This window comes from Catharus ustulatus, chromosome 2 (genome assembly GCF_009819885.2).
Source record: "Catharus ustulatus isolate bCatUst1 chromosome 2, bCatUst1.pri.v2, whole genome shotgun sequence".
NCBI classification, from domain to species: Eukaryota; Metazoa; Chordata; class Aves; order Passeriformes; family Turdidae; genus Catharus; species Catharus ustulatus.
Window position 1 is genome coordinate 21687926 of NC_046222.1, and position 27667 is coordinate 21715592.

The following is a 27667-nucleotide window of genomic DNA, read 5'->3' on the forward strand; positions in this document are numbered from 1 at the left end:
TGCTGGGTGCCTGCTGCTGGTGGTGTCCCCATGCGCTGGGGAACTGCTGCATCTCACCTCAACAGAGGCTGTGATGTGCCAGACTGGATTCTGACAGTCTGAGGCCTCCCCCTGCTCTGTTACTGGTTTTTATTTTTCTTTTATATGGCCTTTTCAAGCAACTCATTCTTTATCTCAAAATTGTCTTTGTCATGGATTCCATTTAATCCAGTTGATAGATGCTATCCTCTTTACCATGATCAGCTGAGGTCTGGTATTTGTTTTCCTCTTCAGCAAAACAAGTTTGGGGCAAATGCCTCAGATACTTTTGAATTTTCCATCCATACATTTACTGGTTTTTTGGCTGTTGTCTTACACCTAATTTTGCCAAGGGTAAGCTGTGGAAGCACCCCAGCATAACTAAAACAGATATTAAGGAAAAGAATAATGTCCCTATGTCTGAATTTGGGGGGAGTTTATTTCTACATATACTTACAGTAATTTCACAACTATAAGGCGCACCGGACTATAAGGCGCACCCCCCCGGATTCGGCAAAATTTGCAACTTTGTAGATCAGATAAGGCGCACCGGTCTATAAGGCGCACTTTTTTTTTGCAGTGAGGCCCCGCCCCCAGCTCACCCCGTGGGGTTGCTGGCCGAGGCCCTGCCTCCACCCGGCAGCCATTGGCCCCCGGGCCCGCCTCCACCCGGTAGGGGCAGTGCCGCGAGCCACCGAGCCACCCTGGACCCGGCAGCCATGGGCCCCCGGGACTGCTTCCACCTGAGAAGGGGGGTGCCGCGGCCCCCCTAGCCCGCATTCACGCGGCAGCCATGGCTCCCCGGGACTGCCTGGACCCAGGAACGGGGCTGCTGCCGGCCCCCTAGCCTGCCTTCATCCGGCAGCCATGGGCTCCCGCGGCTGCCTGGAGCCAGGAGCGGGGTTGCCGTGGCCCTCCTAGCCCACATTCACGCGGCAGCCATGGCTCCCCAGGACTGCCTGGACCCAGGAACGGGGCTGCTGCCGGCCCCCTAGCCTGCCTTCATCTGGCAGCCATGGGCTCCCGCGGCTGCCTGGAGCCAGGAGCGGGGTTGCCGTGGCCCTCCTAGCCCACATTCACGCGGCAGCCATGGCTCCCCAGGACTGCCTGGACCCAGGAACGGGGCTGCTGCCGGCCCCCTAGCCTGCCTTCATCCGGCAGCCATGGGCTCCCGCGGCTGCCTGGAGCCAGGAGCGGGGTTGCCGTGGCCCTCCTAGCCCACATTCACGCGGCAGCCATGGCTCCCCGGGACTGCCTGGACCCAGGAACGGGGCTGCTGCCGGCCCCCTAGCCTGCCTTCATCCGGCAGCCATGGCTCCCCGGGACTGCCTGGACCCAGGAGCAGGGGTGCCGCGGGGCCCCTAGCCCACCTTCATCTGGCAGCCGTGGGCTCCCGGGACTACTTCCACCTGGGAAGGGGGGTGCCGCGGCCCCCCTTGCCCATATTCACCCGGCAGCCGTGGGCTCCTGGGACTGCTTCCACCCGGGAATGGGGGTGCCGCGGCCCCCCTCGCCCACATTCACCCGGCAGCCATGGGCTCCTGGGACTGCTTCCACCCGGGAATGGGGGTGCCGCGGCCCCCCTTGCCCACATTCACCCGGCAGCCGTGGGCTCCCGGGACTGCCTGGACCCGGGAAGGCGGGTGCCGCGGCCTCCCTAGCCCACATTCACCCGGCAGCCATGAGGCCCCAGGACTGCCTGGACCGGAGAGGGGCGGTGCCTTGGTCCCCCTGGCCCGCCTCCACCCGGCAGGGGCAGTGCCGCGGGCCTCCGGGCCCGCCCCCAGCCGGCTGCAGTGGCACTTCCGGCTCCCCCCACGGCTCTCAGCTCACACTTCCGGTTTGGCAAATTTCGCCGCTTTGTACATCAGATAAGGCGCACCGGACTATAAGGCGCACTTCCGGGTTCGAGGGAAAATTTTAGTCAAAAGGGTGCGCCTTATAGTCGTGAAATTACTGTACTTTCTCAGGGCCTACCAATTCATGAATCCTTGACCTTAGTTACCTCACCTTGCACAGCTATATGCACATAATGTGTTTAAATTGTGCAGTCATTGTGCTCAGAGAACCATCTGCATATGTCTGTAAATCTAATCGGTAGTGACCCCACACCTGTAAGAGGAACAAGGAGAGGAAGGAGGAAGACTTGAAAGACAATTTTGTCCTGGGAGACAACATACCCTGCTTGAGCCAGCATTATATGTAGCACCCCCTGAGTGGTACTTTTTCTCCTGAACCTCCCAGGCAGAAAATTGGAGGACAATCCCAAGGCAGCATCCTGCAGGACCAAATAGCTGGCAGAGGGACAAAACACTGGCACGTGCTTTGCTGGGACCCTGAGGGCAGTTCTTGAGGGTCACCGTTCTCCCCCTCAAGGCCCCCAGAGTACTATAAAATGGCTGTTTGCCACCTGGCATCTTGATGGCAGTCTGAGGGCTGCTGTTCAGTTCCTCGTCCTCTCCTACCTGTTGTGTGTGATGCAGGCTTGATGCCAAGCAGTGGAGCAGCTGCCCTTTTCCATCTCCTGGGCATGCCAGTCGGAGCAGGCCCATCCCCATTTGTTTGCAGTGGCAGCCCATGGAATACTAATGACTTCAGGCCATTTTGCATACTTGCACCACTTGGTCCCACAGCCTGAGCTGCTCCCTGCCCTGGCATGCCTCTCTCCTGCTTCTCATTACAGCATCACTCACAGCCACCTTCAGAGATGTTTCTAGATCACACATTGCCTGCATTTATGTGTGTGACCATCAGCAGCACAGTCTCCTTTCCCCAAAAAAATGGCACTAAGGGGCAGAAATCAAGCCAGATAAATCCTTACTTTGCTTTGCTCTGCACTGGCCGTTTCTCTTTCGCTGCTACATTAGAAATAATTGTCCACCCTCCTGCCCCATACTGAGATGCCTTTCCTCGTCTAGCTTTCTCCCAGTCCCACAAGGCAGGACATCAAATGGAAGCAAGAAATCTCTGATGGTTATGCTCAAGACAGTGAGATAAATGCTTAGCAACTTTCATCCTCTAGATTGTTCCTTTCTAGGTGTCAGTGCCAGTTTTCTCTAATCCTTCGTCCTGCAGCTAATCTCCTGGACACACATTGCTTTGCACATTTTGTTCTTGGCAGTTTCCAACTTTGCCTCTTATCGCCTTAAAAAATCAGATAATACAGTGGTGGCCTTAGAGACTGCCTGATTGATATCTGAGCAGCCAAACAAACAGTAAATTTGAATAAAACTTGGCACCTCATTGCCGATTAGTTCTGCTGATCCTGAGAGGATAATTCACAGGCATCAAATAAAGTGCATGTCCTGAGCATGCACAGGACAGAGTCTTCAGGTTTGTAAAAGCTGGGCAGGAATGGTTTGCCACCCTCACGAAGGGCATTTTGCCCATTCCACATCCTGCTTGCCCCAGCCTGTGCAGTCACAGGGATTTGACACTTCTGGCCACACCAACCCAGCAGAACTTGTCTGTTTATTTATACAGAAATACAGATGCTTGCAGGAAAATGAGAGAGTTTCCCCGATGATCCCTGAACAAACACTGATGAAGCCAGGAAGGAGCTCCTGCAGCTCGGCTTCCACCAGCAGCACTGGAGCTCATAGCAATGGTGTGCATGTGCTCAGAGGAACATCATGTTTCTGTGTGGCCATTTATCGTGTCATTGTGATACAGTTCTTTAGATATTCTCTAGTTGCTTTCTCCAAACTCATTCTCTGTGGTCGTATGAAAGAATGCTGTTGTAGAGCATACCCCCATTCAAATCTTCCTTGATTTCAGTATCACCTTGAACCTTCCTGGATGTCCCATGCCTGTTTTGTTTTGGATGAAGGCAAGAAGGAGAGGGCTGCACTGGCTGCTGCTGCTGCACATTCCCTGAGCTAACTCATGTGCTGTTTCTTCCACAGACCAGATTAACTGGGTACTGGCCCATGGATAACATGAGACATAGCATTGCAGGGCAGGCTGTCTGGTGAGCAGATTCCATGCTTGGGTGACACAATCACGCACCCATACATAATTCCCAAACTGCTGTCCTTTCTAGGGTAGCGTACCTGGGCTATAAATTGCACCCTGGGCATTAGAAGGAAAGTTGGTTCAGTTCTCCAGTTGCCACTGCAGACTTGCAGCCCAGGTGCTGAGAGGAACAGACTGGCTGGCAAGAGCAGCAACTGCACTGGGGTCTGGGGAGTCAAAAATGGGTGGTTTTTCCTTCAGCAGTGCTTGTGTATTTATTGGCTTGATTGTAATCACAGCTGCCTTAAGCTGTAACTGATACTTGCCTCCCTGCAGTGTAGATGATGTTCGCTTGGGTATCAGGTACTGCAGTCTATGTTTGCTTTTGTTATCAACTACCATCACCAGGACTCTTTAAAAGACCAGCTCTGACCAGACACCAAGAAGAGATTCCAATTATCCTCTTCCCTGTGGCTCTCCAGCTCTTTCCCATCACATAAACACCACTGAGAGCTAATTCTCCTAACCCAGAAAATCTGTGTGGCACACCTGGCTCCCCTTGATCATGTATAATGTATCATGGTGTGTTCATCAAACCAGACACTCCCAATTAAACACACATGGCCTTCTAGGCACACAGCTTCTGTGTATCTCTAACCTACAAGCCTCCATGGCTTTGAGAAGTCTGGTTGCATGTCTAAAGCTAAGGAAGCCATCATCAGCCACTGCCTTGAATGGTGTTGTGAGCTTAAGGGTATCTGGCCTGCCCGGACCTAGAGTGGCTCCAGCAAAATAAGGCTGAGGGCCTAAAAAAGCAGAACCCTCAGTTGCTTCAGGGACTGGTTCAGGGTTGTAGCCATGGATCACTTGGAGAAGAATGCCCCATTACAACTTGTCCCCTAAATGCTAGCTTTAATGGTTTAGGAAGGGTATTTGATGATAGTGGCCAGATCACTTCTTCCTGAGACCTGAGAAGAGCATATTGAGTTTGGGCATTCCTTGATTCCAGGCTCAGTCATTCTTGCAGGAACTGCCAGAATGTGCACCTGCTAGGTAGTACCATGGAAAGGCTCACATTATGTGTGTTCCTCGTGATTCCAGACCTTAGGAAAAAAAAAAAAAAAAGAAGAAGATGGAGCTAAAGTTCAGAGAATGCATCAGTAGCTTGGCTGTAAGAAAATCTGTCGAATACAATATTGCAAGCTGTCAGGACGTTCAGAGGTAAACCCAAGTATGCTTGGGTGCACAGATTTAATTTAACTGTCCTGTAATGGTACCAAGGCACATTGGTTACCTGAGATCACAGAGGTGTCCCCGCAGAGAACCCCCCAACCTCAGCCGGCCGGGCCAGGGGTGCGCTGCCGGCGGCTGGGTATCCCCCGACCCCGAGGCGGCAGTGGCTTTTGTGCAGCGCCCTGAAGGTCACCCCGCAAGGGCGGCGGCGGCTGTCGCGTATGTGAGTCGTGTCCCCCCCGCCACGGGGCACGGGCAGATCCCGCTGCCGCCGGGGAGCCCCTGCCCTCCCCTCCCGGCTGGCGCTCCCAGGGCGCGGGCGGCGAGGCCGGGACGGGAGCGCTGTTCGCGCTCGTTATTCCGCAGTCGCGTTACACGCGAGCCCGCCGTAGCGGACGACTGCGCAGAGCGCCAGGAGCAGGGGAGGGAAAGGGACGGTGCTCAGCAGCGCCCGGCCGATCGGCTCTGCTGCAGGGAGCAAGGACCCGCAGGGCGCGGGCGAGGCGGGAATACCGGGAACGGGCGGGCACGTGTGCGGTCCGGCGCGCGCACAGGTGTGCGGACGCGCGCACACGCGAGCCCGCATCTACGGCCGGGCAAGGGACGCGCGCTCCCGCGGACGGGCACACGCACGCACCTGCCCAGCGGGTCGGAGCTCCGGTGAGCAGCGGGCAGCCCACACCCACCCTGCCCGCCGGTGCCGCAGCCCCCCGCCCCCTCCCTCCTTGACGCTCCCGCCGCCGGCGCACCCCCACCGCGCCCCGCCCGCCGCGGGCCCCGCCCGCGGAAAGCTCCGCGGGCCCGCATTGGTGGCGGCGCGGGCAGGGCGGAGCCCGCGGTGTATATGAAGGGGCGCCGCGCGGGGAGCGCGGCTGCTCCGTGCCCCGTGCGCTCCGTCGCGCTCTCCCCGCTGCTCCCTCGTCCCCCCGGCCGCCTCCCCCGCTCTGCCCCACCGGGCCGGCGCCGCCGGGGTGGGCGCACCCACCCGCACCTTCCGGGGCCACTCTGTCCGGCCGGGTCCTGCCCGCTCCGCCCGCCGAGGGCTGTAGATCTCCGCACGCCGCTCGCCCACCCCGCTGCTCGCCATGGCCCGCGGGAAGGCCAAGGACGGTGACGGCAACTGGAAGAAATTCATCTGGAACTCGGAGAAGAAGGAGCTGCTGGGGCGCACCGGGGGCAGCTGGTGTGAGTGCGGGGCCGGGGGGCGGCGATGCGGCGGGCGCTGCAGCACGGCCCCGGCGCTCCGCCTCCGCCGGCTGCGGCGGGGCTGCGGCCGGGGCGGGGGGGCTGGGGACGGGGCGTCCCCGCGGGACGAGGGAGGCAGGGAGAGGGTCCCCCTGCTCTTTCCCCTCGGTGCCCGTGGGGGCAATTGAGCGCTCCTCTCGAGTGCGGCTTCAGGTGGGTCCAGGGGTGAGGCGGGGTCGGGCCGACCTTGTCGAGGGCGCCTCGTCCTTGGGTCTCCTTCCTTTCCCGGTGGCTGGACCGGCCTGGGAGCATCGCCGTCGGGGGACCTTGACCTCCTGCCTCTCATCTGCCTTAAACCTTCCAGAGGCTTTTTCTATTTTTCTGTTTTCTCTGGCTAAATGAAACTAAGCGAGTTTTACTCCGCTGAGAGAGAGCAATTGACTTTTAATATCTCCTCAAGAAGGAAATGGCTCTATGTGCATTCCTCATAAATGCCTATGATATATTCATTGGGTGCTGTATTCATAGGATTTAGCTTAAAGAGGCTTTTAATTTCTTTACACAAATAGACAGCCTTCTAGTTGCTGCCAACCACAGCTGGTTTGTCACCCTTGCGATGTTGAATTCAGCTCCCATTGTAATGGATCGGCCGGAGGTGCCACATCCAGAGCCGGCAGCTCTGGAAGGCGGACTAGAGCAGGCTTCTGCCGTATCTTTACGTGAGCAGAATGGGGTTCTGCGTGCGCATGGAGAGGTATTTTCTGCTCCTGAGGCACCAGGCAACTGCGCAGTGCTTCAAACACAGAGGCTGAACCAGGTCCTTCTCCCAGAGTGCCCGTACCTATCTACCTAGGACTGATTTCCATTTGCTGAGTCGATCTGCAGGCTGATGATCAGATTCTTCTTTATAAGCCTACCTGTTGCAAGAAGCTTTTTCCTTCAACCCTGTGGTTCTCGAATTCTAGACCCACTGTGTATTTTCTGAGACCTTGGAGTGGTTTTGACCTTTAAGGTGTCTTTGGCGTTTAGAGCATCCTGGCTGGGAACCTGATTAAATAAGCTACCTCCCAGCGCTTGCCTTTTGATGCTAAAAAAACTCAAAGGCATTACGCTGCAGACAACAGCATTAGTGTTTGGTTTGTTACAACAGCACCTCCCATGACCGTGCTCTGGAAAAAATTTCCACACGTCCCTGACGTCACAGCCATTTGCTTTACGCTGCCTGGATACCAAAGAGTGTTTTAACTCCTGGAGCACCACGTTACTGCACCCAGCTCTGCCCTCCAGCCCCGGTTACCTCCGGTGCACAAGAAGAAAAAAGGATGGAGTGCCTTTCTGACAGTGTCCCTCAGCCTCTGTTTCTCTGTGTGGCCCTTGTGTTTGCCTGTCTTTCATAGACTTAGAACAACCAGAACTGCCTTCACTGTGAGGCTTCTCTAGTGATGTAGGGCTTTTTTTTTTCGTTTGTTTGTTTTGTTTTTTGGGATGGAGCTAGGGAGTGAGGAGGAATATTTCCACCCAGTACTTACTCCCCTTCCCTGGTAGCTCATCACTGTAAGTCCTTCAAATAAGCTACATCTGTTTTGTTTGTGATTAGGTGAGGACATTCTGAGATCAAGCAGGCTCACTCTCAAGTTGTCTTTGGCCTCTGTGTGTCCCTGCAGCCCAACAACCAATACAGTTGCTTGGCATGGGCTGGCCTACCCTTGTGGGTGGCCTGGTGGTGCATAGTACAGCATGTTACCCTGCAGTTAATCAGTTCAGATAATCCTTGTAAACTGGTAACACCCTGAGCTGGGCTGCATCTCCAGATTCTTCTCCATTCTTCCTGCTCCCCCTACAAGATTATTCTAGACATTCCCTTTAGACTGAAACTACATTCAATTTTTCATTGTTATGTAATTCACTCTTTAATTGGTATGAGCAGTGCCAGGGTGACTTTGTAGGTACATGAAGCTGGTAAATGTGCAGTATTTTGACACCTTAAGAGTACTTTCCTAGTTTGAGATGGAATACTGAAGTTAATTTGGCCTGAACTCTTTTCCTGTTTTCTTTTTTTGGAGATGATGGCCTGAATTGCTAGAAGAGATCAGGCTTTAAAATGGCTTGTAAATGTGAACGAAACATTTCCTGTTACTGCTTCTGGAAACAGCTTTGAGCCCCAGAGCTGTGTGGAATGAGTGTCCTTCAAGCACACTTAGGCTTGCTGTGGGGCACTTAGATCACTGACAGTGTCAAGTGCAAGGACCTGTGGTGGTAGTGCTGGGTCAGCCAAGGCATCCTTGATGGTGTCAGGGAACATGGTTTAGTCTTTATATTTTATAAGCCCAAACCCTGATTCAAGGATTTCTAAGTTTTCAGGGGCTCTTGTTTCCCCACCACCAAACAACTGGAGGGCCTTACAATTCCTGTCTGCATCAGGGCATAATCTCACTGTTAGATAGATGTCGTTGCAGCATCTGAATTTTGTGTGCTGTGCTCTTCCTTGCAAATGGCAAAGGTTGGAAGTATTGTCTTGAAACATGAGGGCTTGATTTGATTCCTTTTTGTTTGTTTTCTCTTGCAGTTAAGATCCTCCTCTTCTATGTCATCTTCTACGGTTGCCTGGCAGGTATATTCATTGGGACCATCCAAGTGATGTTGCTCACTGTCAGTGAATTTGAGCCCAAATACCAGGATCGAGTGGCACCTCCAGGTAACTAAACAGGAGGCCCGTGTTTGACTTTGTGAAAGCTGTTCTGGGAAGGCAGGGTTGGTTACTCACCTCAAGAAGGAGGATGAAATAAGCATTTCATTGCTGCAACACATATTTGTAGGGGGTGGGTATGTTCTCAGCCTTCTGCATTAACAGTACAGGGGCTTGAAGACAGTCCTGCTAGAATTAAAGGTTGCATCACATGAAAAATGTCTCTTCTCTGAGAGGAACTTGAACCTAGTTTGGTTTTCTCTTCCCCTAAGCCAAAGTAATGGGGTGAGGCCAAAAGTCTTCACTTTTGGGAATGGGCTGTATGAGGAAACTGGGTTCAATTTTTCTTTCTTCAGAACCACTCTGTTCACATGGGTAAGCAAAGAGATAAAATGTTGGCTCTATCTGTGGAAGTGGTGTGCACAAGAAAAAAGGGGAACAGTGCCATTTCTGGGAGTGCTCATGGAATTGTTTTATCCAACACCGAAGTACCCTGTACTCTAGAGCTGCTGTGGCCCTCGCTAGTGGGAATTGCAACTGACTGGAGTGGGAGGTGAAGGGCGAGTGGGTCTGGTAGTGGCTGGTGTGTGACCTGTCCTCACAGGCAGAAGAAATCTCTGCTCAGAATGATGCCTGAGCACTGCCTGTGGCCAGCTGACCTTAGGTAGGGCAGAAGGAGCGTGTGGCCCTTGCTGCAGGTTCACGCTCCGCCTGCCCAGGCTGTGCTGCGCTATCCGACTCCCACCGCAGCCAGCGGCTGGAGCACTGGGGGAGCTGCGCAACTGCTGCTTTCCCACATTGCAAATGACCTTGAGGCTGCCTGGCACCGGGCATCCTAACGATCCGTCTCCAGTTGCTCTGTAAAACAGTTCAGAAGCTTTTAATAACAGTGGAATTTAAGTGACAATTGTGAGGCTGATGGCTTGCAGCTACACAAGCTGTCCCTGGTGCTGCACTGTGTCTTGCAGCCCCACTCTCTGTAATGCTGTGCTGTGAATCCCTGCCCTAAACACAGGGAATGTCACTGTCACCAAAAGGTGTTATAGCTCAGCTAAATAATCTTTTCCAGGTAACTCCTTTTCTACCAGCATGCTTTAAACACAGAACAGAGGCTGGAACTGCTGTTAGTGTGTTCCGCTTCTTCATGTACCATCACCATGGCTGGGGTAAATCCTGTCTTAAGCACTGAAAGCAGGTCTTTTAATCTCTGCAGTGGACCCTGACATTTGCAGGAAAGACTGTCACTGATACTGCCCAAAGCTGTTGGCTGCATCTGAAAAGCCAACATGGCTAATGCTGGGGTAGTTATTACTCAATAATGTGTTTTTCCCCTTCATGAAATAATTAGTGAAAGTGCTCATGGATCTGAGGTTTCACCCTGATGTTCAGCCAGATGTCACATAGTTACCTGTTCTAGGTAAACGTTTGCTTTCTGTGAAACAGCAGTTTATGATTCCAATTTCAAAGCAACTCTGGTAAAATTTCTGTGGGAGATTTTAGCCTGCAGAGGACTTTCATTAGTATCTTAATTGCATACTGCACCAGGAATCGAATTTCAAGACACTCTTGTAGTGTGTACTGCAGAAATCAAAATGGAGGAACAATGAAAAGGTTGTCAGGATCTTTTGTGTTGAGCTTTCAGGATGTGCATTGAAATCAAGAGGAACAAAATCCAGCTCCTTGAATGTGTGAAGTGGGGAGCCAGTAAAGGGTTTTGAACCAAGCTGCAATGGCATGTGCATAAAATTTCAAAGAAATAATTAGTATATAAGACTGGGTTCTTTGCAGAGCATCACTTGACAGCTCTTCCTACAGATGTGGACAAGCTGGTGTAAGGCATGGTGGAGGCTGGCACTTAGTACATTCCTTGTCCTCTAACACAGCAGTTGTGAAACTAGCCCATCCAAAATAGCCCTTTAATGCAGGCTTTCAGAGACACTGACAGGTAGTGAGTGGCTGCACTTCTGTTTGGGTGGTCAGCAATCCCTGTATTCCCTGGCTGTGCAGGATTCTCCCCAGTGCTGCAAGTACAATTGCTGTTCAGTCAATGAACATATGTATGGTGAGCATCCGATTTGAAGTTTCTGTGGTCTCAGACATCTGCAGATAATGAACCATATAAAATTGGATGTTGTGCAATTCTAATTCCTGGTTCTTGTGGGAAAATTTGTGAGCCAAGTAAGTATAGTGGAAGCTTGAGAAAGCCTTGGATTTTCTAGGGAGCCAGAAAAGCTAGTTTTATTCTTGTTCCAGTGCTCTGTCCTTCTTGGGCAAATCATGGTTTTGTCAGCCCAGAATGTTTTGAGAAAAGGAAAACTAGACTTGCCTTCAGGATTTGCAAGAGAAAATGCTGTAGGGGCTGCTATAATATTCTTGCTCTGAAATACAACAGATTTCATAACAGCAACAGAACCTGCAGGGTGTTGTATTGAGTTATTGACATGGATATAACACTGAAAGCCATAAAGTGCTATTTTTGTAGCCAAGTGTCATTAATATGGTAAATGGTTTCTGCATTGAACACAACAAGGAACGTTACACAGGGCAAGCTAAGTATTGTACCTTTCCATTATACTTATTTTTTTCTTTGTCCTGTGGTGGGGGAAGGGACAGTGCAGTTTACCTGCCTGTCCAGCCCTGCCATTGCGACAGCCCCAGCTCCCAGTTCTATGTGTGCTGAAGGCTCAGACTGCTTTGAACACAGAGGACTTACCCTCCTAGTAGTGAAAGATGAGGATATTGCCTCTTAAGAGGCATCCCTAAACAATAATGCTTAATTCTCCCCCTCCTAATACAAATTGGGCTGTGTATCCTGCCATCTTGTGGTGTGCATCCCATGGAACAGCATTCTGTCAGGGCCTGGCTGAGGGGCAGAGCTCACTGCAGCCTAAGGCAAAGCTTTGTAAGTGGTTGCTGGAAGGAAGAATCCCTGCTGCAGCCAGGGGATTTCAGGCACTGCTGGGCAGTGAGTACGTCATGGAAAAGGCTACTTTGGTGTGTGTTCTCCACTTGGCTCATTGAGCTTGGACAGCAGCAGCAAGGTGGCAGGGAGGCTTCAAATGAGGGTGTGCTGTGAAGTTGCACTTCTTTGCTTCTCTCATCTCAGCAGCACCTGTGATTGGGAAAAATCTCACTATCAGCCTTCAGGATGTTACAGCCAAGCAGGTTTTGCTGTGTTTGCAGAAGACTTGCACCTGCTTTTTGCACTTTGGGGATGAGGTTGACTGGAAACTTGGAAGGACATTGTTTGATATGGTGGCTTCTAAAATCTATCCTTGTAGTGAACTGGGGGAGGGTGTAGTGATCAGTCAATTTGTCATTTGTGTCATGTCAGGAGTGTTCATACTCATTTGGAACAAAGATTACATGGTACTTGGAAATGAGCATAGTGTGATGGAGTGAGAGTGGTTACTATGGTTTTCTACAACCGTTCCTAATAACAAGCCTGACTCCCACTTTTAGTTTCTTCCTCTTTACCCTCAGGACACTTCTCCTGAAATCTTGCTATTGCAGCTTAGAATGATAAAATCTATGTGGAAAATTGTTTTGTAAATGAACTTGAATAAAAAGGGATTTTAATCTGCAGTGGCATTTTGGAAGTGGAACTGTAACTGAAAAAAAAAAAAAACAAATTACTTTACATGAGTCTTGTTGGTGTTTGATGTCCTTGTATAGTCACAGCCAACAGAAGGTGGTGTCCATTACCAACTTGAGGCATTGCTCATCATTTATACAGACAATGTCAGCCAAGCGAAGATGACAGTCTTATTTCCTAACAAGGCATTCTGAAGTGCCTGTTCCAGCAATTTTCTAATTTGTCAGTATTTTAGCAATGAGTTACTTGAGTCTATCCTGTGACGAGAGCAGCATTACCACGTGACACCATGGTGCATCTCTGTCATAATAGCTTGAGATGCAGAACTGTGTCATACAGACTATAGTCTAGGATGGAGAGACAGTTGGTAGACTCCTGGCTATGAAAGCCCCTGTGGGTTTGTTTCTTTTTCCCCCCAGGACTTGCTCATGAAGGACTTCATGTGCATGCAGCCCCTAAAACCTTCACTCATGCCAGCCACACACTTCCTTGGGTGTCTAGTAACACATGCCAGGTAGTACTTCAAGGGCTCAGCTTTTAAGTATTTTTTTATCCCTACTTGCTTTAGTTCCCAAGTAGGGAATGTTCTGGAAAGGTTCTGCGGAGGTTACCCTCTGCCATCATACAACATGCTTGGTTTTCTACACGAGATTGCTTAAGGTTTCAGTGATAGTGCCGCTCTGCTAACACCACTGCAGCTTTTAGTTTGGCTATGGGATGTACAGAAGGAAATGAACAAAGTTTACGTGGTACTTGGAAATGAGCATGGTGTGATGGAGTAAGAGTGGTTACTATGGCATTATACAACTGCTCCTAATAACAAGGCTAGGTCTAGTATGGTTCATCCAACCACCTGGAAATGCTCCCAGTTAGGCAAAAAACAGCCCAGCTTTGGCCACAGGCTACCTGGCAGGAACAGTGGTTCCTTTGTGCTGGGCGCTGGAACAGCTACTCGATGGTACCGCCTGGACTTCATGGCATTCTGTGGAGATGCGCGAGACAGGGATGCTTTGGGATGGGAGTCTATTCTTCAGTCAAGTCACTTGTCTGATGGGCAGAGGGTTGGCTTTGGACTGTACCTATCAGTGGCCAGGCTCTCTTAAAGAGAGAACAGGGGTCTTCTACTGGGTGGCTTTTACAAACCACTGGGTTTATTGCCGACCTTCATGTCACCTTTGCCAGGCCTGAGTGGGTGCCCTGTGTGTTACCTTGCTCAACACAAGAAACAGAGATGGGGAGGTCCTGAGCAAAACTGGCTTCACTTCCCTGACTGGAATTTAACAAGCCTGGCCATGTTTTCTTGATTGTTTTTTTTTTGCTTTTGTATTTATACATTTGAATGGCACACCTGTAATTTGAACTCTGGGAGAGGCAGACCCAGGAAAGGACCCAAGGTCTGGTCTGCCTCTGCTGCAATTCCAGACAGCCACTTCAGGTGACTGAAGAGTCTGTGCTTCCCAGCTAAGTGGTAACATGAGAAGGGCTTGGCAGGATGGGATTGGAGTCCCTTACTAAAATGGAAACTGGCGTACTTATTCTATATATATCTGTTTGTGAAGCAAGAAAATGAGTAATTGCTCAAAAAGGGGTTGAAAGCCACTGACTTTGGAGGGTAGGCTGTCCTTCTGCTAGAAGAATAGTAAATTGCTTCTAAACTTGTAAATTCAATGCTGTTCATTTTTACCAGAGGGATTTTTGAGCAGTTAAAGCTGCTTCAGTAATAAAACTTGAAACACCCAAGCTCATTGCTGGACTCCTCACAATCTTTGGTGACCAGGGTCTGTGTTTAGGGGAACAAAGCTAATCTTTGTCCTAGGTTACAAATTCCAAGTTAGTGGATAGTGGCAGGGGGATGGGGGGAGTGGTGAGTTGGTTTGAGGAGGGACTGAGCGGAACCACTCAAGTGACTTTGGAAAATTGCTGGAGTCACAAGCTCTTGTGGGTTGGGGCCAGCCAGCTAAGCTGCCTGAGTTTTGCACCAGAGGAACTTCTTGGCAAGAGGCCTATTCTGAAAGCTGTCAAAGCAAATGCTGCTCCCCTGCTCCTTTTCTTGATCTTGCTAAAATGACAAACTGAACTGAAGTCAAGACCTCAATAATTACAGTGGCTGCCATAAAAGCAGCATGAACTCGGTTCTCATTGTTAGCTATGCATCAATACTTTCAATTAAAATGTGACCTAAACATTTCATAGGAGCAACTATTTCGAAGTTCCACAACAAAGGGCAGAAGAGTCAGTGCTTTTCATTATCTGTAGGCATTTGTTGTTTATAATCTCTTCTCCATGCATTTTTATTATTGTCCTTATGGTCTAAATATGAGCTGATTAGCACAGCCCAGAATCTGGAAAGTCTTTTAAACAACTCTTCCGTGTGGTGGCATTTCCTACTCACTTCCTTGGTTATTAACTGCTGATAAGAGCTCAGAAGATGAGTTTTACATTCAGAAATACCCAATCAGGCAGCAAAAAGAGAGGAGGCAGTGAGTGCTCAGGCAGCTGAATTTACTAAGGGAGAAAATGTCTCCTGCCCCACATCCCACAAGAGAGATGCACAAGGGCCACGTGGATTCCAGCTGGCAGAGCGTGACTGGATTTGGGAAACCTCTCTTTTATTGCAGGAGTTCACGAGTGGACAGCTGGGCTGTATCCTAAACACAGTGTTTGCAGACACTGAAGGCAGCCTGTTAGGGATGCTTATGTTCTGTGTGGTTGGTCTCACACACAGCTTCCCTTGTGTTCTCGAGGAGGAGGCAGAAGTGCACAGTGGACCTGTGGCTGGCTGTTTTTCTTGAAGGAAGCCTTGACTTGTAGCTTCACTTCTCCATTTTATGATTTTTTTTTTTGGTCTTTTTACCTGACACAAACACTGAGATAAATATTTAAGATTCTTGTTGGAAAGAGGAGAACCTCTCCTCTGGTGAGCTTTTGTCAAAGTTCTTAAGTCTGAAAAATAGAGATTATTATTATTATTAGGAGTTATGTTCTTAATATTGCTTGGAGGCTGTGCAATTCTGAGGTATACTTAATGTTTTCTTCTGATTTTGCTTTTCTTAGGACTGACTCAAGTCCCCCAGGTTCAAAAGACAGAAATTGCCTTCACTGCCTCTGATCCCAAAAGTTATGAACCCTATGTGAAGAACCTTGAGAAATTCTTAAGGGACTACAGTGCTGAGCAACAAACTGAAAACATCGTATTTCAGGACTGTGGAGGTAAGTCTCAGTTGTTTTCTACTGCTGAGGGCTCTGAATGATGCCTCTGTCAGGTCCACCAGAAGCTGAGGTTGAGCAGAGGTGATCTTGGTCTTCGGCTGTTCCAGCAGCATGTTGGTTAACTGGCTGCTCACTAATTTTGTTTGGGCACACCACACTGGACCATACTTAGCAGCTTCTTGTAGGGTTGGGAACCTCCACATTTCAGTTGGAGAACATTGCAGCTGAGTCTGAAGCTTATGGCACTGACTTTATTCTCTCTGAAAGCCACAGGTGTTTTACTGATGACTTTGCTAAAGCCAGTGTTGGTCCTCTTCATGCCATGCAGTCAAACATCTGGGAGGTGTTAACCTTTAATAGGTTATTTGTAATCATGTGAATGAGACTCTCACCTCATAATACATCTGTATCAAACCTGAGGGGAACCCATTTGTAAAAGCTATCCAGAAAAAGATTACTCTGAACCAGGTGACTCTGGAAGAAATCTCCATAAAACTTGCTGGTCTGGGAGCAGCCCCATGTTGTGGGTGGCTGGGCATGGGTCTGTGGAGTGCCTTTAACTGCCCTGGTGACAGGGAAATTCCAACTGCCCAGAGAAGTGAAAGTGACATGTAAAAGATCCCACTGCATATGGTTGTCTTTTCCTTCCCCACCATGACAGACACTCCGAGTGAATACAAAGAGAGAGGACCATATAATGATATCCAGGGCCAGAAGAAGGTCTGCAAATTCAAACGTGAATGGCTGGAAAACTGTTCTGGATTAAATGATCCCTACTTTGGGTACAAGGATGGCAAACCATGCATCCTTGTCAAGCTCAACAGAATTATTGGTTTCAAACCTCAGGCAAGTATCTCTCTTTCCTTTCTAGCAGAAGCTACTGATCAGGAGGAGGGGTTGGCTGCAGATTGCTGTGCCTGTTTTTTTGGTCTCTGGAAAGAGCAGAATATTAAATCCTTTCTGCAGAGGATAAATTGTGAAACATTGAGTAATTTGCTTAAAAAATGTATTTAATTGAAAAGCAGTGAAAGTTGTGCACTGCAAATTGGTAACAAGTAGCAGTGAACCTCACAGTGCAACGTCCTGGTTATTTATCTGGTAACTACTGAGCTGCTATTGGAATCGCTATAAAGGGACATTTTTTTCAAAGGATAAATTCCATTTAAAATTCCTATATGCTTCCATGGGACCATCCCAAACCAACCCTGTCTGTAGTAACATCAGTACATTTTGTCATGCCCTGATCCACTCCATTCTTTTCCTCAGACAGTCTTAGCTGTCTTGCTAAAACTGCTTAATTAAATGATGAAAGCTAATATTAAATACCAGAGTGAAACACAGGCTCTGAAGAGTAAACTACATTTGAAAGTCAGGCACAGATGCAAAAAATGTGAGGAGGTCTTTAGTTAATTTAATGTAATTTTCCAGAGGCTGTAGGATATCTCTGCCAAATGGTTGGTCTGTCCTTTACCCAGTGGCAAGTTTGCAGTAATGGTGAAGGGTGTTAATCTGGATATTCATGGCTTTTCCTTCTGTTTTTATCCCCAACACATGAAAATGCTAAAAATTTCTATTAAGAATTCAGTGGCAAAACATGTGCTGTTGAATAAGGTGGTGTGCAAAACCTGCCACTCCCATCTTTTGGATGGAGAACAGTGCAAATGGCGTTCTATGCCACCTTCACTCCCACCTGTCAGGGCACTTGAGGATGAGAAATGGTGCTGTCTAACAAGTCCTGAGGAATGTTTTCCTTCAAAGGGAGCTTGTCCCATGCTAAAAGAAATGAGCAAAGTTTTGTTTTATCTGATGCGTGGTAGAAACATTTTAGGAGAATGTACCATGGTGGCTGTGGGGTGACATGAGATGTGCATGTTTGATGACTGATAAAGAGAAGGATTTGGTGTGTTCCTCTCTTTTTTTGCTGTGGTGTTCTGGAGACCCCCAGACTGTGTTAGACAGTGGGGTCTAGCCAGAGAATGAGTTTGCATGTTTCATTTAGAAACAATGCATCCAAGGCAGTATTTATTTTTGTGGTTCCACATTCCAGCAGAGACCGCATAGTTCTTGCACTGGGAAAAGTGTTTGTAAAGCAGATCTGAAACTGCAATGTTGTCATACAACACTGCCGCCCTTTAAAAGACCAAAGACCAACTGGGTTAATGGTTGGACTATGGGAGTTGGCACTCACACTTTTCTCTGATATACCCAGAGCTCCTTGGTGGTGGTGTTGAAGTTCAGCAGTGTCAGGGTGAGACTGCCACACTTCCTGTGCATTTTCAGTCCTGATTGCACACACCTGGTAGGCAGGTAGCAAATCCTGTACCAATGCAATCCTGCCACTGCCTGAGCTTGCATAAATAAGCCCCACTAGCTCTAGACACTCTGCCATGAAATGCTTTCCCCAGGGACACCATTGAACCAAACCCAGCCTGACCTGCTTGTATCCACAGCAGGTGAAGCTGTAAGAATAGCCAGCAGTTCTGCTTGGGTCAAGTTCCCCTGCTTCCATTGTGTCACACTACTTGTCCATCCCGAGAACCACTGAGAGCTGTTGCCTCTGAACTGTGCTTAGAAGGGATTCCAGTTAATGGTGTGTTCAGTACTGTTGATTTTTGTTGCTGCAAAGGTGCTCCAGTCTGCAGAGGAGTGTCCAGTGTGTAATATCCTCTTATTCTGCATCTCTTCTAGGCTCCAGTCAATGAAAGCCTCCCTCCTGAGGTTATGGCAAAATACAACCCAAATCTCATCCCTGTCCACTGCTTTGCCAAGGTAGGTTGAAATGTGATAGAGCAGAGTTGGGAAGCTGCAGGGGATGACTAAGCCTTTGTCTAAGTGTAGTTACCTCCCTGCCTGCCTTTCCGTAGACAATGGGGTGGTTCTTACTTGGGATACCTCCCACTGAGGAACAGAAGTTTCTCAAAGCCCTGCTGATGGATGAGTTAGTGCTGCTCTTACAGTGTGGAGTAAAAGCAGGGAAAGATAGTTAAAGGCATCTTCAGAAGTAACCATTTGGCTTCCAAGTGCTGTGCTGGAGCCAAAAAAAAAAAAGGCCTCCAGGGAAGATATTTCATACTTGGCAGGTGTAAGGCAGCTGAGAAACAGCAAGGTTTTTGTAGCCAAAGCTTGTGCAATTGTACCACAGGAGGCTCTGGTGGTTTCTAACCATCTAAAGTGGCTGAGGCTTTAAATTAAGCAAAGCCCTTTTTGTGGCTGATGTGTGCTGGGAGTTGGTGTTGAGCGCTGACCATCAACTGGTGCTACAGCCAAGGGCTGCCACTGCGGAGTTTGGGTGGTTGTCATTGGTTGTGCCTCCTCTTCCCCCCTGCAGCGAGAGGAAGACGCAGACAAGATCGGCACGGTGGAATACTATGGGATGGGCGGCTACCCTGGCTTCGGGCTGCAGTACTACCCCTACTACGGGAAGCTGCTGCAGCCGCGGTACCTGCAGCCGCTGGTGGCTGTGCAGTTCACCAACCTGACCTATGACATGGAGGTGCGCGTGGAGTGCAAGGCCTACGGGCAGAACATCGTCTACAGTGACAAGGACCGCTTCCAGGGACGCTTTGATATTAAATTTGACATAAAAAGCAGCTGATCGTAAGCACAACTCTCTTCCTCCCCCCTCCTCCTCCTAGCCATTTAAAAAGGTTAAAAAAAAAAAAAAAAAGAACAAAAAAGAAAATCTACTAGTCTTGAACAAACTGTCATACGTATGGGACCTACACGTAATCTATATGCTTTACACTAGCTTTCTGCATTTACTAGGTTAGAATGTAAACAAAGTGTAGCAATAGCGACAAATATTTATTCTACTGTAAATGACAAAAGAAAACAAAATTGAGCCTTGGGACATGCCCATTTTTACTGTAAATTATGATTCCATAACTGACTTGTAGTAAGCAGTGTTTCTGGCCCCTAAGTATTGCTGCCTTGTGTATTTTATTTAGTGTACAGTACTATAGGTGCATACTCTGGTCATTTTTCAAGCCATGTATTGTATCTGTTTTCTACTTCTTGTGAGCAAAGACTTTTGCTGTCCAAGGTGTAAATACTCAATGGGACTAGAACTGGCATGAAACTTCTCATTATTTTGTTCCTTTTCAAAGAAAGGCCCACCTGTGAGATGATATTTAACAGCACTCCATAAAGCTTCTGGCTTTTCTGTGATGTTAGGGTATTTTATTTGGAGGGGTGGCAGGGAAACTAACTTAAGTGAAGTTAAAGAGAATAGGTGATTGTGTAATGTGCTTTGTAGCGAATGCTGTCTCGCTCTCCACCTCTTCCCTTATCCCTCCAGTATGTTGTGTGAGAGATTGGGTCAGACTATCACTCTCCACAGTGATAGGCATAACTCTTTGCTTTGTATATTTTCTTTTTCTTTTTTTCTTTTTTTTTCCTGCTGAAGGCATCGCACACTGTGGTGCTAATGTCTTTATTGAATGTTTTAGCCATTTTCATGGTGGAAGAATTTTATATTTATGCAGTTGTACAATTTTATTTTTTCTGCAAGAAAGTGTAATGTATGAAATAAACCAAAGTCACATGTTTGAAAATAAATCTTTATTTTAAACTTTATAAAAGCAATGCAGTACCCCATAGAATGGTGTTAAATGTTGTCTAAAGTGCAAAACTCTATGTTCTAACATGTAATAATAGCCAGGAGTACAGTGCTCTTGTTGATCTTGTATTTCAGTCAGGTTGAAACATTGGACAAATAAATGAATGAACACACAGTTCTGTGTGCGTGTTTGTTGCAGTGGGTGAGGATGGAACCTGTTAGTTGTCCAGAATCTTGAAGAAGTACTGCACCTATTTCAAACAGAAAATGCATCTTTATCAGTCCCAGGCAGTCTCAGCACAAGGATTTGAAGCTCTTTAAACATTTGAAACATTGAGCTGTTACACGAGTGCTGCTGTTAGTTACTTGTTTTCCCCTCTCCCTACCCCGGATGAGAGGCTGCTGTGGCACGTGTGCCTGTAGGTGTCAGGATCCCAAAATGTCTCCTCCCCCTTACTGCACAGGCTCTGTGTTCCAGGCACAGCACAACCGACACACATGCCGATCAGCACAGGTTAAAGCTTCCAGCAGCCAGAAAGGAGGCTGCACAGTGAAGCCACAAGAGTTTCAGGGCAGCCAGTTGCTCTGCATTGCTGCTGGGCTGGTGGCCAGGGCAAAGGATGGGCTGTGCCTGCTGGGGCTGCTCCGATGCGACAAAAAGTGGCAGCTGGCTTGGTGCAGGAGTCAAGCTTGCTTTGTGCTGCATGAAGCAGATTACCAGGGAGAATTTCTCCATGGAAAGTGACAAAAAAGGACTATCCTAGAGCAAGTGCTTGATAAAGGCTTCCTAATTGGAAAACACAATCCTGGAAAAGCAAGATGCTAAACTCTTTGCCATCTGCTAGAAGGAAAAGCGTGGTTATGGTATGCTGTGGTGGTTAGTGCACGCGTTTAGCTGTTTCATGTTGTTCCCAAGGAGCAGGTGGCAGCAGAAATCCCACCTTCAGCTCTTTCTTTTGCTGCTGTATGTTTATAGCAAAGATTTCAAAAGCTGTGATGACAGCCCTAAACTACTCCCTAATGGAAGTTCCACCTGCAAAAAGAACTGCAGGAAAGTGGAGCCATTTTGGCTCTCAGCAATTGATGGGTTCCTGCTGCTACCATTTTGGTGGGGAGTGGGGATGTTGTTGTGTGGCTCAAAGTTTGATAGGATCAACTGGCCCTACAATTCAGTTCCTAGGTGAACAGTCTGTGACAATTTAAACAACAACAACAACACAATCAACACAACAAGAACCCCAAACCAACCAACAAACAAACAGAAAAAAATGGCTAATTTTTATTTGTATAAGACCCCACTACTGCTTAGATACTTTTCTGCATTTTAATTCTCTATATGGGTGCAGAGTCCAAGCATTAATAAAGATTCTGGCTTAGTCTAGAGGTTGGGACGACCATTGTGGAAAACTTAAGGTGCTTGTGTTCACTTCAGTGAGCAAATGTCAAAAAGGGCTTGTGTAACGTACTCTTAGGAATTGCATATGAAATTAGGCAAAACCAAACCTTTATCCAACATCCCTGCCCCAATCACTTTATCGTCCCACATCAGTGAAAGCAGAATGGCTGCTCAGATCACTAATTAACCAGGCAGGAAGGGCAGTAGCTACACTAGCCACATGCCCTGCAGCTGCCCACTGAAAAGACCCACCTGGTTCCAGGCTTCAGGACAACTCTGCTACCAAAGGACCACACCCTCACACCCCCAAAAGAAACACCCTCCTCAAACATGTCACCTTCCCCCATTAGAAATGCTGCTGTAATTTGTCAGACCTGCTAGTGGTACAGCACTAGAAGACTGCAGGATGGTTAAGAATATTCCCAAACAACCAAAGTCCAAGAAAACCTCACCCCACCCCAAGTAGGTGTAGACTCTCAGCTGGGCATCCTGTTCACACAGTGGTACCAGTACTTTGGATACACAACAGCCTTGATATCAAAATGACTTTTCACAAGTGTCACTGACACAGCCTCACTGGGCTGGGGCTGATCAACAGTCCTGGGGGCAGAAGGACTGCAGGCAAGGTAAGGGCCTCAAGATGTGACATTTCATTTTCTCAAATAAAAACATGCATTGCCTTCAAGATTCTTTATTTTAATCTGCTCTATCCACTCTCCTCAGGAAGCCATTGCTTTCCTTACTGACTAATAGGACATTACATTATAAACTGCCAGTCTGAACATGCTGTTCTTTCTGCCAGATTGACTCAGCATAGTTAAGTATAATTGTAGCCACTAAAGCGAATTTTATCTTCCTTCTTGTTATATGGGACACCTGCATTTCATAATAGAGACACACAAAAGCACTAGTAAAATAAAAAGCAGAGAGAGATACACACATATATTTAACAACACAAGCCTTTAAGGCTGTGTCTGCACAAACACTTGCACTAACACACAGCAGTTATCCATTTCAGAGCACTGGCATTCTGGACTTCTGTTCCCAGCTTGGCCAAGTACCGCAGTCCAGCACAGGCTAGGCACAGCCCTTGGTGTGGGTGGGGAGCTGTTCCAAAACAGCCAGGTGCAATGGAATCTGCTTCTTCCTAGGTAATAACTCTGTGTCCAGCCTCAGCCTGGGGTGCTGATACAACTGCTGCGACCACAGGCCCCACTTCCCTGCCATGGAGCAAGTTTAATTGAGCTGAGTCAACTCCCATGCCTGCCTGGGCCACCTCTGGGATTTAAGTACCCCTACAGCACCCAACGACACAGGTGAATATTGGCCCTGCCCAATGCCTGCTCACTTGCCACTAGCAACAAAAGGATTTCTGCTATTTTAGTGTCCAAAGGCCCCTTGATTGTGTGCAACCAATTTTCCCAGGCTGGGCTGAACAACCTGTGTTTACTCACAACCTGTGCAAAGCCTCTTCCTCCTCAATTAGCTTTTATTGGATTGTTCAAGATCCTCACAGACTGTACTGGCAAGGCTCAGACGGCTCAGACACCAGAACAAGCAACACTGCATTTCATATACTGTGCAAAACCAGGCGCCTGTACATTCTCTTTATGTATAATTATCTTCAAGTGGGTCAGTTACACCCAGCTCCCAGTAAAATCAGTTAAGAGCTGGCATATCTGTGGTATGCAGAAAGGATCCTTCTCTCTAAGAACCTCACCCTCGGGAGCGTGGCAGTGCTGGACAAGAACCACCAGAACTTAGTTACCCATCCCATGACCACAGGTATGGCATTATGAGAAGAATCAAGACTTCAGAAGAATCACGATCTCAGCTCTACCAAGAGATTTGGAGAGCCCCCATCTTATGAGGAGACACCATGAAGAACCTCCACTCTAAAAGCATCAGGTCCTTTCCCAAGGCAATGCAGGACTTGGTGATAACTTGCATCAAGTATCCAGATGGGGGTAAAATACTCCAAAATACTCTGTATTTTAGTAAATACAGTTCCTCTCTTTCCCAAGGTCTGAGTATAGTCCAAAACACAGAAAGGGGAGTGTATCAGTACAAAACATCTGAATAAGCCTCACATTTGACCAAGGGCAAGGACAGCCTCTCTGAACCAAGCACACCTCTGATCTTTACAGGATCCAAGACAGAGCATAAATCTACACCAGGAGCTGATCTGAAAACAATTAAACAAATTTCACAGATGCCACCCAAATGCTTTTCTAATGATGCTAACATTCAGGTGCGCTCATTGTCTCCCAGGGATGAGACAGGATCTAATTTAACATCAGTACTCCCCTTGTAGATCCCAGGAATCATCTACCTGCTTTGCAGCATTCAGCTATGCCCTCTTTAGCTCCTGTTCAGGGACAAATAGCAATAATGCTCAGGAAGTAACAACGGGTGAATAACGTGAATAACTGTGATCTTCTGGCTCTGACCCCATAAACTGCTTCACTGAGGAGGAGCTGCTTCATGAACTTCTGCTTCAGTCACACTCACTCCCAGCAAAACTCATGTTAATGAAGTTGGCTGCTCTCTCTGAGCACTTCCACACATTACCACAAAGTTTCAGGAGCTAATACAGCAGGCAATAACAAAATCCAGGCTAATGCCCTGGCTGAGCACAGGCAAGTACCATCTGAAAGGTGTGTGCCCTAAGAGCATGGAAAGGCCAGGCAAAATTGTAAAGAGGGAAGCAGATGAAGTGAGACAGCCAGTTTTCCAAGGGAGAGCGAAAGATCTTGGTATTAACACAGGCCCCTGCACAGGCACAAAGTGTGCTGAAGATTCCAAGTGTAAGGCACTTACAATTTAACTCTTCTTCTCTCCAGAAAACAATGCAAACAGCATTGCTGATGAGAGGTGCCTGCTGAGCAGCTTTGGAGTCAAAGCTTTTGTCTATACACCAGACCCAGGCTCACCTTGGGCTGTAGCAGCACTCCACACAGGTAGAACTGCAGCCTCAAAGAAACCCCAGCACTGAAAGGGCACCTCAACTCTCTCATTCCCCTTGCTCCCTGGGCTGGCAGTTTTTGGTAAGAGACTATGTTAGTCTCTTTCATGGCAGAAGTCAGGGGGCTGACAGGGTGACATATTAGAAAGATAGGGGCTGAATTCACAGATTCACTTCTCATCCATCACCAGAAAGGTGACAGTAATTTTCAGTCCTTCATCCCTGCAGAATCAAAACTGGTAGCTGAGAGATGGAAGCCTTTTCCATCCCTGTATCCATCTACAGCCTCTCAAGAATCTTGGTGCCTTCCAAGCAGTTAGACAGACACTCACCAGCACCCTCTCCCCAAAACCACCACAACGCTATCTGTTTGGTTAGTGTAGGCATCCAGGCACATGATCCAGAGTCTCTGCTGACCCAAAGTTTCAGCATCAATACACTCTCCCTAAACGTGTAGGTTGGATAAATTTTTACATGTTGTCTCACTTTGAGGTCTGTAGGAAAAAAGTAGGAAACAAAAAGCTTTTGTCACCCATTAACATTGGTTTGTACATCTGCACAAACTCATCTATGCTGTTAGCAAGCACACTTGCTAACACCTAACACCTAAAACACACTTCAGCTATAGTTCACTCAGCTGATTCACATGACTAAATCACTACATTAACACACCAAAACCCCCATGGATTCATACCATCCTTTCAGCCACAAGCACTACAGAAAGAAAACTGGTTGTCAAAGAAGATGGTCTACTTACTTACCATTGTATGTGTTCTGAAAATAAAGTGTTATTTTCCCACACAAATCTGAAGAGGGTTTAGTTTATTAAAAAAAAAAGGACAGGTTTGTCACTCCTGCCTCTCTCCCAAGTGTCACACAATGTAAGAAGTAAAAGCCAGCCAGGCTGTCCAAGACAAAACAATTTGCACACATGCACTTTAACTGTCCACATTAATTTCTTAAGTAGAACTGGGATAAAAACCCTTATGCACCAAAAAATCAACCTTGCAATAGAAGATTTTATTACATAAACACTGCAGGATAACACAGAGTGCACTGTGCTTTTATGTTGCATGCTGTTAACATGGTCATCTCAAAAATTGTATATGGTTATGCTCAACTCCAAAAATACAGTGGAAGAGAAGGGCAAGGGAAGCTATTTGGAAATTGTAACAAACAACCAAAATATTAGAAAAATGCAAATTCCAAAAAGGATGGAAATGAGAGGACAAGACAGTAGTTCATTATACCACAATCACAAATACCAAGAATGAGTTTTATGCTATTTACTCAAAGAAAAATAAGTGAACTATGAAACAAGTTTAAAATAACAAGATGTTTTTATATCATGTGTAACTACAGTGCTGACTCAGAACACCGATTTCTGAAGCATAGATACTTGCAGATTTAACAAGAAGGTACAGATTCATTGAATCTTCTCAGTCCCCATGATAAGCCAACTGCTCTGTAGCTGGAGATGAACGTATTAGTTCAGAACTCTCCCACCTGGAGTTCTACTTCTTATTTAGTAGCATCTTTGGTCACCATCAGAACACATCAATGGCTTGGTAGAGCTACTGGAATGAAATAAAGTGTAAGATCCCATCTCCCATCAGATGTCTCAAACTCCAACATGACAGCAAGTACTGCTTTCCTGAGGATCCCAAGCAGCTCACTGAGTGATGAGGAGCACTGTCTCTGCACTTCACACTTATCTTGAGGGACACTTGCTTGCCTGCCTCACAGACAGGAGTTGCTGTGGAGGTCTTGTAGGATTCCCTTGAAGCAGCAAGCTGAGGTGAGACAAGACGCTGCAAGTGCACCACAGGTGTCAGTGCAAGCTGCAAACACATTGCAAGCACAGGATAAAAACACTGGAAAGGGCCCCTGCTGCTCATACCTGCAGTATCTAAGTAAAGCCAAGTTTGGATGTGTTCACACAAGCCACAGGCCTTGCCAATGCTGAGCAAAGTCTCTCCAGCCTGCTCATGGAGCACTGACAGTCATGGTCCTCACGAGCTACCAGGTTATGGCCAAGAGAGGAGAAAGTGATCACAGAGACAAGAACATGTTTCCCAATCGTATTACAGATTCAAGCGAGGGTGGAAGCAGCAAACAAATAAATAAAGTAGAAGGCACCCAACATTTAAAGCTTTTCCTGAGCAACCCTGATGTTCAGCAGATTATTTGCGCAGGAGGTCCAATAGGTTACATATGGCAAGTGTTAAAATTACAAAGATGAGAGAGCAACAAAATATCCTGAAAGAAACTACCATAAAAGGCACCAGCAGGGGTTCATTGGGCTGACAGGAAACATTCCACCAAAGTAATGGCATAAATTCCCCAAGCGTAGCGCTCAAAGAACCTTATGAAAGATGTCACTGCATCTAGAAAGCTCCATTTCCCTGTGGAATGGGTCAGTATTAAAAGGCCAAGAGTTTGTTTTGAGTCTCATCAGCTTTCAGTGATTTCAACAATGCTGCTGGAGTGCCAAACCATGTACTGCCATGGCAGGACTGGACTCGATACCTCAGTAATCAAGTTACTATTCATTGGCTGGACTAAGGCAACTACCTGAGGAAGCCCACAGTTCCCAGTTTGTGGGTGGATAGTCTAGGCACACTATCTCTCCCCAGCAGAACAGCAGTAACTGGCACCAATACAAGGAAACTTGTCCGCTTAGCAACTCAGAGTACTTAAGAGAAAATTGCTTCCTGCTCAGAGACCTGCTGACATATGTCAGTGTATCTCAGAAGTAGCTGTGAATGCATCATTTCTTCCTATGTGCCAGTGCACTTAGGGGCTAAAGGCGAAGAGGAAGAATGCATCTCTCACTGAAACCAGACTGAAACCAGAAGATGCTGGGG

At 47.8% G+C, this 27667-nt stretch overlaps 2 protein-coding genes across 5 annotated transcripts in view; one reads left to right on the top strand and one right to left on the bottom strand.

The window, feature by feature from the left end:
• The first annotated feature begins 6080 nt into the window (after positions 1 to 6080).
• Positions 6081 to 20614, top strand: ATP1B1 (ATPase Na+/K+ transporting subunit beta 1). The gene is made up of 6 exons (XM_033053428.1): positions 6081 to 6390; positions 8957 to 9085; positions 15726 to 15881; positions 16543 to 16727; positions 18570 to 18650; positions 19210 to 20614. Exons 1-6 carry the CDS (start codon positions 6291 to 6293, stop codon positions 19474 to 19476), a joined length of 918 nt encoding a protein of 305 aa, XP_032909319.1. The 5' UTR covers positions 6081 to 6290; the 3' UTR covers positions 19477 to 20614.
• Positions 20249 to 27667, bottom strand: part of NME7 (NME/NM23 family member 7) — a 90645-nt gene continuing 83226 nt past the window's right edge. For 3 of the 4 annotated variants that reach the window (XM_033053419.1, XM_033053416.1, XM_033053417.1), the window contains one exon: positions 20697 to 26641. In XM_033053419.1, the coding sequence (XP_032909310.1) occupies positions 26375 to 26641 (267 nt within the window). In that variant the 3' untranslated portion in view covers positions 20697 to 26374. The other variant, XM_033053420.2, reaches the window with a different exon arrangement.

Excerpts from the sequence above, each read along its gene's own strand:
- ATP1B1 (XM_033053428.1), top strand. The coding sequence starts at position 6,291 with ATGGCCCGCGGGAAGGCCAAGGACGGTGACGGCAACTGGAAGAAATTC. Across the intron at positions 6,391-8,956 it reads GCGCACCGGGGGCAGCTGGT|TTAAGATCCTCCTCTTCTAT; the intron begins GTGAGTGCGGGG and ends TTTCTCTTGCAG. Across the intron at positions 18,651-19,209 it reads CTGTCCACTGCTTTGCCAAG|CGAGAGGAAGACGCAGACAA; the intron begins GTAGGTTGAAAT and ends TCCCCCCTGCAG.